This window comes from Macrobrachium nipponense, chromosome 25, assembly GCF_015104395.2.
Source record: "Macrobrachium nipponense isolate FS-2020 chromosome 25, ASM1510439v2, whole genome shotgun sequence".
In the NCBI taxonomy this organism is placed as follows: Eukaryota; Metazoa; Arthropoda; class Malacostraca; order Decapoda; family Palaemonidae; genus Macrobrachium; species Macrobrachium nipponense.
In genome coordinates, this window is record NC_087214.1 from 69,868,235 (window position 1) to 69,884,873 (window position 16,639).

The 16,639-nt window shown below is 39.7% G+C and overlaps 1 protein-coding gene across 1 annotated transcript in view; it reads right to left on the reverse strand.

Moving 5' to 3' along the window:
* Nucleotides 1-213: 213 nt before the first annotated feature.
* The window catches only part of LOC135199518 (NPC intracellular cholesterol transporter 1-like), a 155,944-nt gene continuing 139,518 nt past the window's right edge, over nt 214-16,639 (reverse strand). Inside the window, 1 exon segment of the mRNA XM_064227637.1 lies at nt 214-5,481. Within this exon segment, the coding sequence (XP_064083707.1) occupies nt 5,282-5,481 (200 nt within the window). The 3' untranslated portion in view covers nt 214-5,281.

Consider the following 16,639-nt stretch of genomic DNA (forward strand, 5'->3'; position numbering starts at 1 on the left):
CGATAATCCCATCACCGTCTTCGTTACTTGACTTACATTGAGAGAGAGAGAGAGAGAAGAGAGAGGAGAGAGAGATGCACTAGAGAACGAGAGAGAGAGAGAGAGAGAGAGAGAGAGAATCATTAAAAGAGGGTAAACAATAATGAATACGAACTTCTTTACATTCACCTCTGCGTTCAGTGATTGTCCCTTGAATTACATTACGAGAGAGAGAGAGAGAGAGAGAGAGAGAGAGAGAGAGAGAGAGAGAGAGAGAGAGAGAGAGAGAGACTATTCGTGTAATCGCCCTTATTTTAATATTGCTGAACAAATAGTACATACAAATTTTTCACTTCTGCACCCGTATTTTATCACCCATCGTAGATGGGTAAGTTTGCTGGTTATTATAATTATTATTATCATATTTGCTAAATACTGTGCTTGAGTATTTCCATACTGCTATTACTAGCAAACAAACATCTACCTCTTGTCATCATTCCCCTATTAACTAGTTGGAAGAAATTGCAAAGATGCCACTGGCCAACATTTCAAGAATAATTTATCCATCTCAAAGAGACCACTGCATCCCAATTTCTTCATCATACAAGGATTGGCCCAAAGATGTTTCCTGATAGATCAATTTTTGTCTCCAATATTTGTCCCTGACACACTTATTTATGAAGTAACATTCACATCAAATAATTATACCTTATCCCATCATAAGACAGATGTAACATTAGTCCTTTTGCAAAACAACCAGATGAAAAGAATATAAAAATACACTGTTTCCATATACCTTGCAAAATACTATGTCTACAATAACATCTGCCTTGCAAATTTGAGATTTAATCCTCATAATCTGACAACGCAGCAAACTAATTACAATTCATTTCATGTACAAAAAGACAGCTTCCTCAGTTTTCACTTTAGCAAGTTAGAATTAAATTGTTAGGCCGTTAACGTTCAAGTTTGAAATAATCATATTTTCCCACATCAGATTACACAGTTTTTCATGTCTAACTGTGAACAGAAGCTCTATGCATTAATTCTTTATCTGCAGAATAAAAGTGCAATCCACACATGCATTTTACGAAATGGAAACTGTCCAACACCAACATTCTTAAGAAATAAACTTCTAAACTCCACATCCTTTTGTCTCATAATTTATGAAATGTCAACATACCTCTTGCCCAGGAATAAAAAGTTTAAAAGAACAACAACTCCAGGTTACAATTCACAATGTTCATGTGTCCCTTTCTCACACTGCTTACAAGATGATGACTTCAAAATGTTACACACAAGATTTAGGGTGAGAATACCAAATCAAGTCGTGTGGAACAGTTTACAATGATAAGGCTGGCAGAAACAGCCTTCACTGGGACAGATACAAACATGGTTAGGGACAAGCCGACTCTAAAATAGCAATGGGTAAATGTTGCTTTCGGACGTTCCCCCTGAACTAATGCCACTCAGTTAAACATTGTTTGCAACAGTAGTATAATAATTCTGACTTTAGCTACATAACTTACTGTATGTTCACTATAAAAGATTGTCTCACCCATCTCATTATCTGCCTAGTTTTCTATGATACAAAATTTCTAGAAAATGGTGTGATGCCATTTCCACTTTTTATCTCTGGAGAACAGCAGTTCTTTTTCAAATCCAAAATATAGCCTTAAGTCTACTATACCTAACTATAATAATGTGGTAGTGGAGGTAAATGCCTGGAAGGGCCTTAAACCACAACCTGGTCCTAAGTTTATGTCTACCATTAATCTCAGTGGCTTTCTCGACCTCACTACTTTCTACTAGTTACACACATATGAATCTTGATATCCTTACAGCTTATTGGAGATAAAATTTCTACCATTGTAATAATCTTTTTCTCCTAACATTTCACATTCTGCTTGCAATTTTGCTTTGTTTTTCAGTCCTTACTTACATTCATTTACAAATTCCGAGCAAGTCTCCGGTAACAAATATGCTCATGGCAGTGTTTTTCTTAGCACAGTCTTGAAAAACCTCTATAATCTGTCACTATGAAGTTAACTATTAAAACTGCTCTTCTTTATACTAAGCCTAACAATGCAACTAGATTTCTATGTCAGCTCATAAAGAAACTCTTTCAATACAGAATTTAGGTACTTGAATCGTAAGGCATGCCTTCCATTTTGAGAAACCTTGGCACTAAAGGAACTGGTGCAAAGGACACTGCAGTTTCCACTTTTAACCTGAATACAGAATTCATATCATGGGACAGTCTTCAAATGAAATTCAAACAGCGCACTCATGCTGGTGGTAACGCGCAGTGCATGAATTTACCGTGGATTCATACCTGTTCACTTCTGATGCTTATTGAAACTTGAGTAAAGAATGCAAAGATTCATCACTAAGTTCTGTTTCGGATCCAAGTCCAGTAAAATGACGGGCACTCCGCAATAGTATACAAAAAGCGAGGTCTGATGGTAACATAACGTACATTGGTAAAAATATGGTAACTATAGTAAACAAAATATATGTTTTTCCATAACATAAATAATTGCCTGATTGTAACCTCATGTTTTATTACAAAGCAGCGACTGGTCAGCATTTAACAGAAAGATCTCGTTCCCCTTCAACTTGCATAAAGCTTAGTTCTAAACCCAACAAAAGGAAAAGCTCTCATGGGAGAAGGATGTGGCATAAATAAAATATTTCTCTTTAAAAAGCACCAATATTAAAGATACCCACTTAGAAAGGTACAATGCAAAACTGAGCACCATCCAACATTGTTTTCATGTTGACAAATTATTCAACCTATGGTGTAATTGCCAATGACCGATAAATGACTTAACATTACCAAAAATGAAAACAAGATCATCTATCGTTATCCATCCAACATTATCCTTGGCCCACCAGACATTCCCAATTTTGGAAGAAAATGAAGAAATGGGAGGTAGGAAAGAAGTTACCTGACTATTCCACCAAACAAGATATTTGTAGAAAACCTTCTTGATGTAGAAAACAGCTATGATGTGTTAAGCAAATATTGGTAGTACTGATTTGATGTACTTATTTATTTGGTAACAGGAATGTGCCATTACAGAGCTTTCTAACAGGGGACAGAAACACAATTCATCATCACTGTCAGTCTCTACAACATAAAAATTTACGAGAGAAAAAGATCCCAAGGAACTTCCATATGCTTTGAAATCATTAGAAATATCTATGACAGCCAATTCTAGTACGTGTCATACGATCATCCCCTTTGGTTTCCTAGTATGTCAGGCAAGCACAAAGGCAAGGCTGAAAGCAACTTTTACAGCCAAGTTCCAGAGACTTGCTATGGCAGGCATTCTGTCTCAAAGCTAATGGAAAAAGTGGAAAAAAGGACCTCGATTCCAGGGTTTTCTGAAAATAAGTCCCTGATAATGTAGGACTTAACAGAAAAAAAAAAAGACTCGACTTAGCGCAACTTGTTGGGTGGGGAGGCACTTATAATAAAAGAGCCTTGTGAGAAAATCTTCTCCAAGATGACATAATGGATAATCTCCAAGGGCCAGAGCTCGTACGCTTGATGGAACACACTGAAATGGGACAGACTGAAACCTAAATGAGTTAAAAGCTAAATGAGTTTAAAGTGCAGTTCCTTAGAGTAGTGGCTTATAGAGATCCAATCATTAAACAAGTCAAGAAAGGGGCACAAAAACCTAACAAAATAAAGAGAATGAAAAAATCTGCTGCTGTATTACCAGACCAAAGCTTTATGCTGAATAAAGGGGAACTTAGCTAGTCGCCTTCAAACCAAACCATTACACTAAAGTGAGGAGACAGTTTGTTCTCTGCTGTACAAATAAATAACTTCTGCTTAATCAAACACTCTTCTCACAGTCCAAACGACAAAATAAAAGTGAGCTTAACCAGTACGTATTCCCTAACTGCTATTTTCAACTCTAGCGTCTTCTACGATACTTCTAATCTCTTGTAGTGGGCGTAGATACTTTCATCCCTATCATCCTAAATTTAGGGTCGACCCATTTTACTATTACTATTGGCACTATCACATAAAACACAATAATATCAAACCATTTCCCAAACATGACATTAAATCTCTCTAGTCTAATTCACATGTACCCAGTTTATTCGCAAATGAGCAGGATATGTAAGAGTATCACAGCCTGTTATTTTGAATTTTAAAAACAAAATTCAACATCCTGAAAACTGAAATATATTTTAAAGTAAATTTTCCTCAAAGTTGGCATCTGGCACCCTAAAATAATTAATTTTGGCGTATGATAATGTCTATCCTTCAAATGTAGGGGACAGACGGCTAGCAAAAGGTTAAAATAACAAAAGACCCTTGTAGCTCCTCTGTTGCAGACATCCAAGCAAATAAAAGATTACACCTTGAATCCACATTTGCTCACTGGAAAACAAAAACTCCTCAAGTCTTATCTAAGAAGTATATCAAGAATATTTACATTTGCCAAGCAATATATATAAATCAACACTAACCTTCTTCCTTGTCAGTTATCAAAAGATTCGGTCTAAATCATTTACCAAAAGTGAATAATATGCACAAGTGTGATCTTCCTTCTGACGAAGTTTGAGATCTACAAATCAATGCAGGGTGTAACTAGAATCATGAGGAAACTGAGTACTATCAATACAAATGAAACAATTCAGACACGAATAAATAAAAAACTCCTAAATATGTATTTGAGAAAGAAACCTCTGTAGTACTTGTCAACTTAAAAATGATCTCAGGAAAGGATGAAAATGTTCTCATTTCAATGTCATATCCACACTTTGGTCTCTTTGGACATTTAATTTTGCAAACATACACATTCTTGGTATCCCCATGTGTAAATGAATGTCAGTATTTTAGACAAGCATATACCAACAAACCTTCACAGGAAATAAACCAAATATCAACATATTCATCATTAGCCACTACAATAAACTATGCTGAGAATGTCATCATTTTCATTACGGTTGACAAACTCTGATTTTGATGTTTTCTACTTTGAAGCCCAAGTAGGGAAGTTGTTGCTAATGTTTTCAATCACAGTTCCCGAAAGAAGTTCCTTTTCCAGATTGAGATTGCAGAGACTTTGGTCAAATGAGACGGTGGTGAAGTGGTGAAAAAAAAGCCAAAGAACCACATAAATGAGGAATATCTAAAGGAATAATGTTCTTAAACCACTTAAACCAACACATATTGCATCCACATATACACAATGATATAAAATTATCAACGCTGCATAATAATGCCACAGACCCTGATGACTAAAACAACACCTATGCTACAAGTAAGAAAATATTACACAGTCAGACTCTCTGACTCGACCCCGCCGTAGTTCGGGTGAATCTCCGGCTGGATAATGCTGACGTCTAGGCTGGATGCATCAATGAACTGCTGGGGTTCGGGAACCTCCTCACTGACGGACATGGATCCGTGGAAGGTCTCGGCGATCATCTTCCACTGAAGCTTCTGAACGCGGCATCGGTTTGATCTTGGGCCTGAAAAGGGACGTCGAAATATGCATCAATTAAAACTACCATCACAACAAGCGCATGGCCCAATAAAACAGGTCTCCTCTTAGCTCTCATGTAAGAAATAACAGGTAATCCCCGTGTAACAAAATCAATTGTGTTTCTCATGAAAGTCTTACCCATCTATGGAGCTACTTCAAAAACTAAAAAGAAAATTTAAAGCTACAAAACTAATGACAATCTAATATAAAAAGTGTTTTTAAATTTGAATAAAGTTTTCTACAAACCCTGAAAGAAGCATTACATTGAAAGTTTTTAAATTAGAATGTTATTTCTAACTTACGTTGTTAAAAAAATTACCATCCATAGGCTAAAATAATATATCTGCATGTCCTCAAACTACACAAATCTACTGACACCAATTACCATTCCCTTGATGGTCACTTGTTAATGCTTTCTCTGAGACAAGCAATATATGGGATCAAAAAGTTCTGTACTGTTCATCAGACATCCAACCACACTGTCAATGAAAACGTCATGTTTTCTGCGAGTCACATATGCCCCCGAAATGTTGCCAGTATATGAAAACCCATAAGCTGTCCCCTCAGTGAATTTAATCTAAAGGACAATACAAACACAAAAGAAAAGAGGGTAGTATGAATAATGAAAATGTGTGAATTATGACAGGATGGGAGTGACAATTATGAAAAGATGGTGGTGTTAACTGCAAAATGTAGGCGTGAGAACTAATAAGAAGAATGAACTTATAGACAAATAATAAATCTATCTGAATGTAGGAACAAAGGGTAAATTCTACAACTGAATAAAAACTAATTCAATGAATGTGAAGATAAGCAATAATAGGTTGCTTGAATTCCGAGGGAACATATTCCAGTTCACTGGAAAAGTGATCAAAAAAGTATCATTGAAGAACAAATTGAAGTTACTTTAGAGCAGGACATAATTATAGACAAATTGAAGTTACATTACCACAAAAAGAAGGAATTGTAACTGGGTTATCTGAATGAACTGCTTTTGCATAAAAATCAAGAAGTGAATCTAAAGAACAAACACCCTGTGGGCAAGGGCATTATTTCCGATACTTGTTGATAACATTTTAGAGTCAGACCTTCCCCGAATGGGGTTGGACATGAAACAAGAACTTTCCGCTCTATTCCATCTTGTGTATTTTTTTATCTGAAGCCCTACCAGGTCCTCCTCTTTTCTCAGGATTTCCACACCTTCCTACTGGTTCTTTATCCTGCTACTTTCAAGTCTGCTACTAAACTACTTCCTCTTCCTTTCTTATCCCACATCCTGTAACGTCTTGAAGATCTGGTTCACTGACCAGCTCTAAACAGCCCCTACTTCAATATTCTCAATGCACTTTCCAAATGTAATCCTGATGTGGATTTCCGGATTTTGTAGTTGCATCAAGACGAAACCGCTGCCGTGTTTTCTTCTCCTAATCCCTATCTATTTCTGGCATATGCCTTCATTAACGTTTGGCAGTGCCAAGCATCTTGCCCCAACATTTGTTGAGTTCAGAGTAAAAACATTCCCAATGGTTTCCAAAACCACAGACACTCAGCGAGCAGCCACTGCAAAAGCAAAGGTTCCGCCATCAGAGTTAGCAAAAGGCTAAAGCTAGCTGCGAGAACATCTTCGAGTAACGACTTCCTCTTTTCTGTAATTCTATTTTCTTCAAAAGGCAATTTATACATGACCTAGCATACAATTAAAAACTGAAAGTTTAGCATCATCATGTATATATTTCAAAACTAAATAAAAGTCTAGCATCGTCACATATGTTTCAACCTAACTTTGGTCAAAAGTTCATGTTACTATTAATAGGTGTGACTGTTACATTCTCAGATGTCAGAGAAGCCATATTGCAGAATTCCAGATCTGCTTTCAATTTTCAGGCTTGGATCAAACTTAAATTTCTAGCCACATTATACAGAACAGTAAATACAATGTGACAATAAGCAAACCTAAGTCATTCTGTCATGTGCTCCAAAACACAGTAGTACAGGTGTGACATTAATTACATGTGTAATCAATAACTGATTAGTGTGGTGTTAAAAAAGTGGATTATGTTATTTTTCCATTCCGGTCCCTTCAACCAATTCGACAATGTTGTGAATATAATGCGTTTAAAATGGCTACACAAGAGATATAAATAAACATATTCAGAAACAGTTTTTAAGGCTACAATAATATCTTAATCGTTGGAAATATAATGAAAGAGGTTTAAGTGCTAGCCTGTGAACTTTTCACACCCTACACCAAAATCCCAAGGTCCCCCATTCCTCCTCATTCAACATTCCCTGAAAGTATTGCGCAGTCCCCTAGATACGCCAATAGCCATAGTTTCATAACATAATTCATTAAAGATTATCATTGATTTTTACAGCATTCTCAAATTCTATGCAAACATATGCTTTACCCAGGCATCTGAATACCTAAATGAGAGTGCATTATTTCATTTGCTTCGTAAAACACAGATCATATCATTTGCATTTAAAACACTAGCCAGACCACCAACTACCTCTAAATATTCCATGCTTACTTACATTTTATGGTGTCTTAAGACAGTATAAATTTAGCAAAAAAGACAACAAGTAAGAAGAACAGTTTATAAAGCTACACTGCACTTTTAAAACTGGGGATGTTTACATTGCTCGAACTTGATACTGGCAAAGGAAATTCCTTCAAAAGACATTAACAAAACCTGGTTGCATGAAGGTAGAAAAAAAATTAAATGAGCGGCATGTAAAAAACTTTAATACTACATAACAAAATATATGTGTAAGCAAACATATGTCAAGCGTTCAACACTATCACTGACGCCAAAGCGTAATCATCCCGGAAACATGGTTTGCCAAAATTTACACCACTGCTGGCTAAGTTACTCTGATGCTAATTTACTTCTGTTTCCCAACACCCACAGACGAACTATAAGCTGGACTTTTAAAAACCTGAGGTTTGTACATTCTAATAAGTTTATCACAGACTTGATTCCACATACCCCGTGCTAGTAACCCTTATCAATTTGTTTGCATTACCAGAACCTGTGTAATAATTGGTCATTTGTAAATCAGCTCTAACAACATTCAAACCACCATTACCAAGTTTATGGTTACTGTAACCCATATCATGTGCACTTTCCAAGGGTATAATTTATTGCCGAAACCATTTTAAGAACGTAATCAGCTTTTAACTGCTTTATTAAGCATAACCATGCCACCTGACTAACTGAAATTGTATGCCAAAACCTTCCATACCAAAAAGCAAGTCAATTCTAATCTATTATCTGGGACTAGTTGTACAACAAAGAGAGCAAATAATCTCACAAGCTGACCTGTCTGATGAATATGAAACAGACCTGTATCTGATAAATAACACTAAGGAAAGTTTGGGCTAATATGATGCCATGTGTCGCCATCCTTGAACAGCTTAGCATAATACTGTTCCTGAAAAAATTGCTTCTAATCTATTAAGCGGAGAGAGAAAATTCATACATAGTTTACTAGTAAAGTTCATCATAGAATTACGTAAATTAGAGGAAAATTAGCAACATACAGTGAAGAAATCTGATTAATAAGAAATCCCCTTTCCCTATTAACTCCTTTCATAAACACCATTTTGGTATCATATACAACCAGAAAAAAAGAACCACATGCAGTTTTAGGGTTAGCACGGAAAGGCCTATCACTTGTCCGACACCTGTGAGTAGAAAATGACCAATATGCACCCCCTTCCTTCTTTCTTCCATCATTTCAAAGTTCCCGAGAAAATGAAAGAATTGACAACGAGTACCTTTTGTGCTATGACTACAGCAACTTTCAACACGTCTAGAATATGCAGGTGACCCACTTACTGTATACAGTAAACAGAGCATAGGAGAAATGAAACAATGGTGTGCAAATTCTGATGCCTTTATTAGAAGCATTTTCAAGCAAACTACAACAACAAAACAAAAGATCACAAAGAGGACTCACAAGATTAGAGTTAAAAATGGATTATATACCCATTTTGATGCATACAACGGCCACTACTTTTAGAGGAGGTCTTCAGGTCAGGAACTAGATACCCAACCTTGGTTTATCCAGATACCCGAGATTATCCTAAACGGCAGCTGGTGCTGACCTGAAGAGTTATACCCCCCAAAAGGACAGACCTTCACATGTATTAAAATGGTTATAAAGCCCTTGTTAATCTTTTGTTCCCCCATATGTAGTTCATCTGAAAATTGCTTAAAATAAGGGTGAAGCATCTTGCACATTTCCTTGTGGCCATACACGCTGTTTACTTTTTAATGTCAAACTATTATTCCTACAACAGGTTTACATTATATGGTACACCGTTACACAAAAACACGATGGAAGAAAGAGGGCCACACCCGTGTGCAAACGACTACCAACTTTTATTTGCATAAGTACGTACAAAAGGAACAGGCATAACACAAGACTACCAGCCTAAGATTCCTTACGATATCTGACCGGGGGGATACGCATGTTACTACAGAGGTGGAGGGGATAGTACTAGAGTCCAGCGGGAAATTTCTTGGCCCAGTGACGTCCCTGGTCCTCCTGCTGGGGCTCTGCCTCTCGAGCATTCCTAAGGCGCCGTGCCCTATTGCCTGCTGAGCCTGGGATAAGGGAACACACTCAAAACTCTTGGAAATTTCATAAGCAACATTCCATCACCACCAGCCAAGTCTTCCATAATGGTAGTTTTCACACGTGAATGGCAAAGGCAACTTTTCAAAAGCAGTTAAGGAGGTTAGCAAATGCCTTGAATAATATACTGAACGGCACTGTGATGACCCTTCATATTAGCTTTATAACTCTGAAACAGTTCAATGATCATCGTACTTTATTATTTATCCAGGTTTTAGTAATTCCAACATTTAAAAAAAAATACCAAGACCACACCCTCTAAGTACACATACTAATTCCAAATAAGTTACACAAGAAACTTCAAGGTACTGACAACAAAACCTTACATAATCACTTACCCAAAAAAAAGGTGCTAACTTGGAAGGAAGTCTTATCACACGAAGTATCAAAATTAAGTAAGGTCCTTATCGTACGGAAGTTTCAAAAATCACTATTATTATTACAGTATTATTATTATCGTTGTGCAGAAGATAAACCCTATTCATATACAAACAAGCTCACAGGGGCCACTGACTTGAAATTCAAGCTTCAAAAGAATATGGTGGTGTTCCTTTGAAAGAAGTACCAAAAGGTAACAGGAAATACAGAAAGAGACCAGTTACTAGAAAAGAAAAAATACATTTGAAACAAGTGACAGAAGGCAATAAGAAATACAGAAAGAAGAGATCAGTTACTAGAAATGGAAAATATATACTAGCAAAATACATCAGCATACAAAAATGTAAGCAAATCATTAAATGGAAAAACATAAAATGGGTCACGTCAGTTTTCACTGAATGCCAAACTCAGCCCTTCAGAATAACTTTCAGATTTTCATTAAAAGTATTCTCTGGTTAATGAAAGCACAAAAGAAAGAGAAAGAGAGAGAGAGAGAGAGAGAGAGAGAGAGAGAGAGAGAGAGAGAGAGAGAGAGAGAGAGAGAGAGAGAATCTGCTTGTTGTTATTATTGACTGGTAGGTCAAACCAGGCATCGTTTTGATGAGCTTACACCCAAATGAAAGGCAAGCTATCCTAGGCTATGGGCTGACCATACACTGGACATATAAAATGCCCCCACAGCCTACAATCAACATTACAATGGTAATTATACAACATTGACACTTATATTACAACTAAGCACAGAGCAGAAACAAAGGATTCCATGGAAAATGAATTTAGGATTCCATTGAAAATGAATTTAGGGAGTAGTAATCACTAATACAGTACGTACTATACAAGGCTTACTTCTCTATATCTTAAGAATTATGTCAGGAAAAAGTGTTTGCAAGTCCCCGACGTATACTTAGCAAAGTTAGCCTGCTATTTGGTAGCTCAACTAAAGGTAACAGCAGGTCACATAAACTATCAGTCATTCCATTGGCTGGCATCCCCAAATTATAATGAATGCAAGAGTTCTAAGGATATTGCAGTTCATCAAAATCTCTGAAGAAGAAAGTTAGGCTTATTTGTTTGTAAAATGGCAGACCCACCCATACCAACTCACACTGAGGAGGAATTTGCACATAATAAAATTAGGTCAAAAGCCAAGTCCTGGGACTTTTCAGCTCATTCAGCACTTCAAAGGGAAACCAAGAGTAAAGCGGGGAAAACATACCAATTGAACTATGAAAATGATATTGTTAGTATACAATAAAGTTTTGTACATACTTACCCGGCAGATATATACTTAGCTATAGTCTCTGACGTCCCGACAGAATTCAAAACTCGCGGCACACGCGCAGGTAGGTCAGGTGACCAGCCCACTCCCGCCGTGGGTGGCGGGGAATAGGAACCATTCCCGTTTTCTAACCAGAATTTTTCTCTTCCACCTGTCTCCTGAGGGGAGGCTGGGCGGGCCATTAATCGTATATATCTGCCGGGTAAGTATGTACAAAACTTTATTGTATACTAACAATAATTCATTTTTGTACATGCAACTTCCCGGCAGATATATACTTAGCTGATTGACACCCTTGGTGGAGGGCAAGAGACAGTTACATACTAATTATTTTTGAATATAAAAACAGGGAAACAACATACGTTGTAGGTATATTAACAAAAACAACCTTGGTTCCTACCTGATATGGAAGAAGACTTCATTGATACTGTCTATGAGTCTGCTTGCCATTAGAGTTCCAGAGAGGATGAGACCTGCGACTGATAACCCTTTCGGATCATACCAATGGGGGCTTACCCGCTTACATGGCAGAGCCTTTTCTTGGATCGTACCAATGGGGGACTGACCCACTTACATGGCAGAACCTTGACCTGTATCATACCAACGGGGGCTAACCCTCTTACATGATAGAGCTTTAGGTATTTAAGACAATACAAGGAGCATAACGACCAATCCCGATCACCTGACCACACTAACATGTTAGCACTACGATTTGAAAGGGGTCAACTCCTGCACCCTCTTTCAATCGACCAATAAAATGCACCAAACACCATTAAAAACCCTAACCTAATAAAACTAAAAAGGATTGGGTTCAGCTCCCTGTCCCAGCAACGAATCCGCAGATACGTACGCTCCTAGAGTAAAGCACTTGTCGTACGTCACTTGAATGTCTCTCAAGTAATGCGATGCAAAGACCGAATTGCATCTCCAAAAGGTTGACTCCACTAGAGTCTGTATCGACAAGTTCTTGTGGAATGCCAAAGAGGTAGCGACTGCTCTTACCTCGTGAGCTTTAACTCTAAGGAGGTCCAGTTGTTCTTCTTTACACGCTAAATGGGCTTCCTTGATTACGTCTCTGATGAAGAACGCCTGAGCATTTTTAGAGATCTGCCTCCTGGGATCTCTAACTGAGCACCATAAACTTTCCTTACTCCCCTTTAGTTCGTTCTTCCTTTCTAAGTAGAACTTAAGGCTTCTCACTGGGCAAAGAGCCCTTTCTCGCTCTGTACCTACAAGCGACAAAAGTCCTTTTACTTCGAATGTTCGAGGCCAAGGTTTCGAAGGGTTTTCATTCTTCGCAACAAAACATCGGTTTGAAGGAACAGAACGCCGAGTCGTTCCTGAAGCCAACATTATGTTCTAAGGCTTGTAGTTCGCTTACTCTTTTCGCTGAAGCTAGCGCGACCAAGAATAAAGACTTCCTTGTCAGATCTCTGAACGTAGCCTTACAGGGAGGTTCGAATTTTGAGGTCATTAAGTATTTTAGGACCACATCTAAGTTCCAACTAGGTGCTCTAATCCCTCTGCTCTTTGACGTCTCGAAGGATCTTATCAGGTCATGCAAATCTTTGTCTTCCCCAATATTAAGGCCTCTATGCCTGAAGACTGAAGATAGCATACTTTTATAGCCCTTAATTGTAGAGACTACTAAATTACATTTCTCCTTCAAGTAAAGGAGGAAATCAGCTATATCTGTCACAGAGGTACTGGAAGAGGATATCTTCTGAGCTCTACACCATCTGCGAAACACATCCCACTTCGACTGGTAGACTCGAATAGTAGATGGTCTTCTAGCTCTTGCGATCGCTTTCGCAACTTCTCGAGAAAAGCCTCTTGTTCTGACAAGTCCTTCGATAGTCTGAAGGCAGTCAGAGCGAGAGCGGGCAGGTTTTTGTGAAACCTGTCGAAGTGGGGTTGTCTGAGAAGATCGCTCCTGTATGGGAGAGATCTCGGAAAGTCTACCATCCATCCCAGTACCTCTGTGTACCAGTTTTGCGCTGGCCAGAACGGGGCTATGAGGGTCAGTTTGGCTCCCTCTGCTGCTGCAAACTTCCTTACCACTTCCGATAATATTTTGAACGGAGCAAAAGCATACCCGTCTATTCCGGACCAATCGAGGAGAAGGGCGTCCACCGAAATCGCCCTTGGGTCGGCTATCGGGAGCAGTAACTTTCCAGCCTGTTGTTCCAATGGGTGGCAAAAGATCTATATTTGATCTCCCCCAGAGGTTCCATAGTCTGTTGCATACTTCCTGATGCAACGTCCATTCTGTAGGCAGTACTTGGTCTCTCCTGCTCAGAAGGTCGGCTCTTACATTGAATTTTTGTCCCCTTGAATGAATCTCGTCCGGAGAGTGATTCTTCTCTCTTCTGCCCAAAGCAGTAGTTCTCTTGCTTTCTTGTAAAGGGAGAACGAGTGCATCCCTCCTTGCTTCTTGATGTAAGCTAGGCTGTTGTGTTGTCCGAATTGATCTGCAGGACTGAACATGAGATCTGAGCCTCGAAGTGTATGAGAGAAAGGTGAATCGCTGCTAATTCTTTCATATTGATGTGCCAGGACACCTGTTCTCCCCTCCAGGTGCCTGACACTTCCTCTCGTCCCTAGAGTGGCTTCCCCCACCCCGCATCTGAGGCGTCGGAATACAACACTAGCCGAGGGTTCGGAACGTGAAGGGATACTCCTTCGTTGATCCTGCACGGATTCATCCACCAACGCAGGTCCTCCTTTATTTCCTTCGTGATCTGGAAGGAATCGGACAGATTTTGAGATTTCTGATCCCAACGTTCTCTTAGATAGAACTGTAACGGCCTTAGGTGAAGCCTTCCTAGAGAAATGAACTGTTCCAACGAGGAAAGGGTCCCCAGAAGACTCATCCATTCCCTCGCGGAACATTGTTCTTTCTCTAGGAAGGTTGCTACTTTTTCCAAGCAGCGGTTCTGTCTTTCCTGTGATGGAAACACATGAAAACCCCGAGAATCCATCCGAATCCCCAGATAAACAATGTTCTGCTGGGGAATCATCTGGGATTTCTCGAGGTTTATCAACAGTCCCAAGGACTGTGTTAACTCCAGTGTCAGTTTTAAGTCCTCCAGACATCTGACTCGCGACTGTGCTCGTATCAGCCAGTCGTCTAGATACAAGGATATTCGAATCCCTTCGAGGTGGAGCCAGTGAGCCACATTTTTCATTAGTCCCGTGAATACTTGGGGGGCTGTTGATAGTCCGAAGCATAGGGCCCGAAATTGAAATACTCTTCCTTGAGCCATAAATCTGAGGTATTTCCTGGAAGACGGGTGTATTGTACGTGGAAATAAGCATCCTGCAGGTCCAGGGATACCATCCAGTCCCCTGGACGCAGGGCTGCTAACACCGAGGCTGTCGTCTCCATTGTGAACTTCCTCTTTGCTACGAACACGTTCAGGGCGCTCACGTCCAGAACTGGCCTCCAACCTCCTGAGTTCTTCGGAACCAAGAACAGGCGATTGTAAAACCCCTGGGAAGAGAGATCTTTTACTTCCTCTATGGCTTCCTTGTAAAGCACCTGCTCCACGAGATGTAGAAGGGCTTGTTTCTTGACAGATTCCTTGTAGTTTGCTGTTAACTCCCTTGGAGTTGTAGTTAAGGGAGGTTTTTCCCTGAAGGGGATTAAATATCCTTTCTTTAGGATGGATAGGGACCAGGCATCGGCACCTCTCTGTGCCCAAGGTTCGTAAAAGTCTAGAAGCCTGGCACCCACTTTTGTCTGGAGGACCACATTCTCACTGGGTCTTGACGAACGGCCTTCGAGAAGACCTTCCTCTCTTCTCCGGTCGTCTACTTCTAAGAGAAGATCTTGGTGCAGACCTTCCCCGAAGGGCTGCTGGAAGGAACTTTCTCCTTTTTTTCGCAACCTGAACAGCAGGTTTTAGCCTTTAGCTGACTGGGCCAGTAGGGTCCCTGTGTGGCCTTTTCTGAAAGAGTCTTTGAAATGTCCCTCACTATGTCCCCCCTGAGGAAAAAGGTGACTAGAGAGAGGCGCGTATAAAAGGGAGGATCTCTGCAGAGGAGAAACAGATTTCGTTAAGAAGGAGCTAAACACTGCTCTCTTCTTCAATATACAGGATCCAAAAAGGGATGCCATTTCATTGGAGCCATCTATAACCGCCTTGTCTAGGCAGGTTAAAACACTGCCCAACTCTTCCATGGTAACGAAGTCTGGTTCTTGAGACTTCTTGGCTAAAGCTCCCAAAGCCCAGTCCATGAAGTTAAAGACTTCGAGAGTCTTGAAGAGGCCCTTGATGAGATGATCCACCTCACACATTCCCCAAGAGGCTTTTGCAGTGTAGAGAGAGTCTTCTAGACGCATCTACAAGAGCGGAAAAATCCGCATCCGAGGACGAAGGGAGACCCAGGCCCATTGGCTCCTTGGTGTCGTACCACATACCTGGTTTCCCTGTCAGCTTAGAGGACAAGAAAATACTGTCTTCCCCGCTTCCTTCTTAGATCTGAGCCAGCTCTCGAGACTCTTCAGAGACTTTCTCATCGAAAGAGTAGGGGTCATCTTAACGAAGGAGGAGGCCTTCGACATTTTCGTACTGGATAATAACGATCCCAGAGAAGGGGGATCCGACTGGCGTAGCGAGTCTCCAAACACCTGCAGCAAAAGAGAAGCAAGTCTCTTATAGTCCGAAACTCCTGCATCTTTGGATATCTCTTCATCCGAAACTTCTTCCAAAAGCGATGCAGGAGAAGAGGGCTTTTCCTTTACAGGAGACCGATCCGTCGAAAGAAGCCTTTTCCTTTCGTCCTTACTCCTATCCTCCTTCCTGCACGAGTCCTGGAGTTTCCCTATACTCGGGCTTCT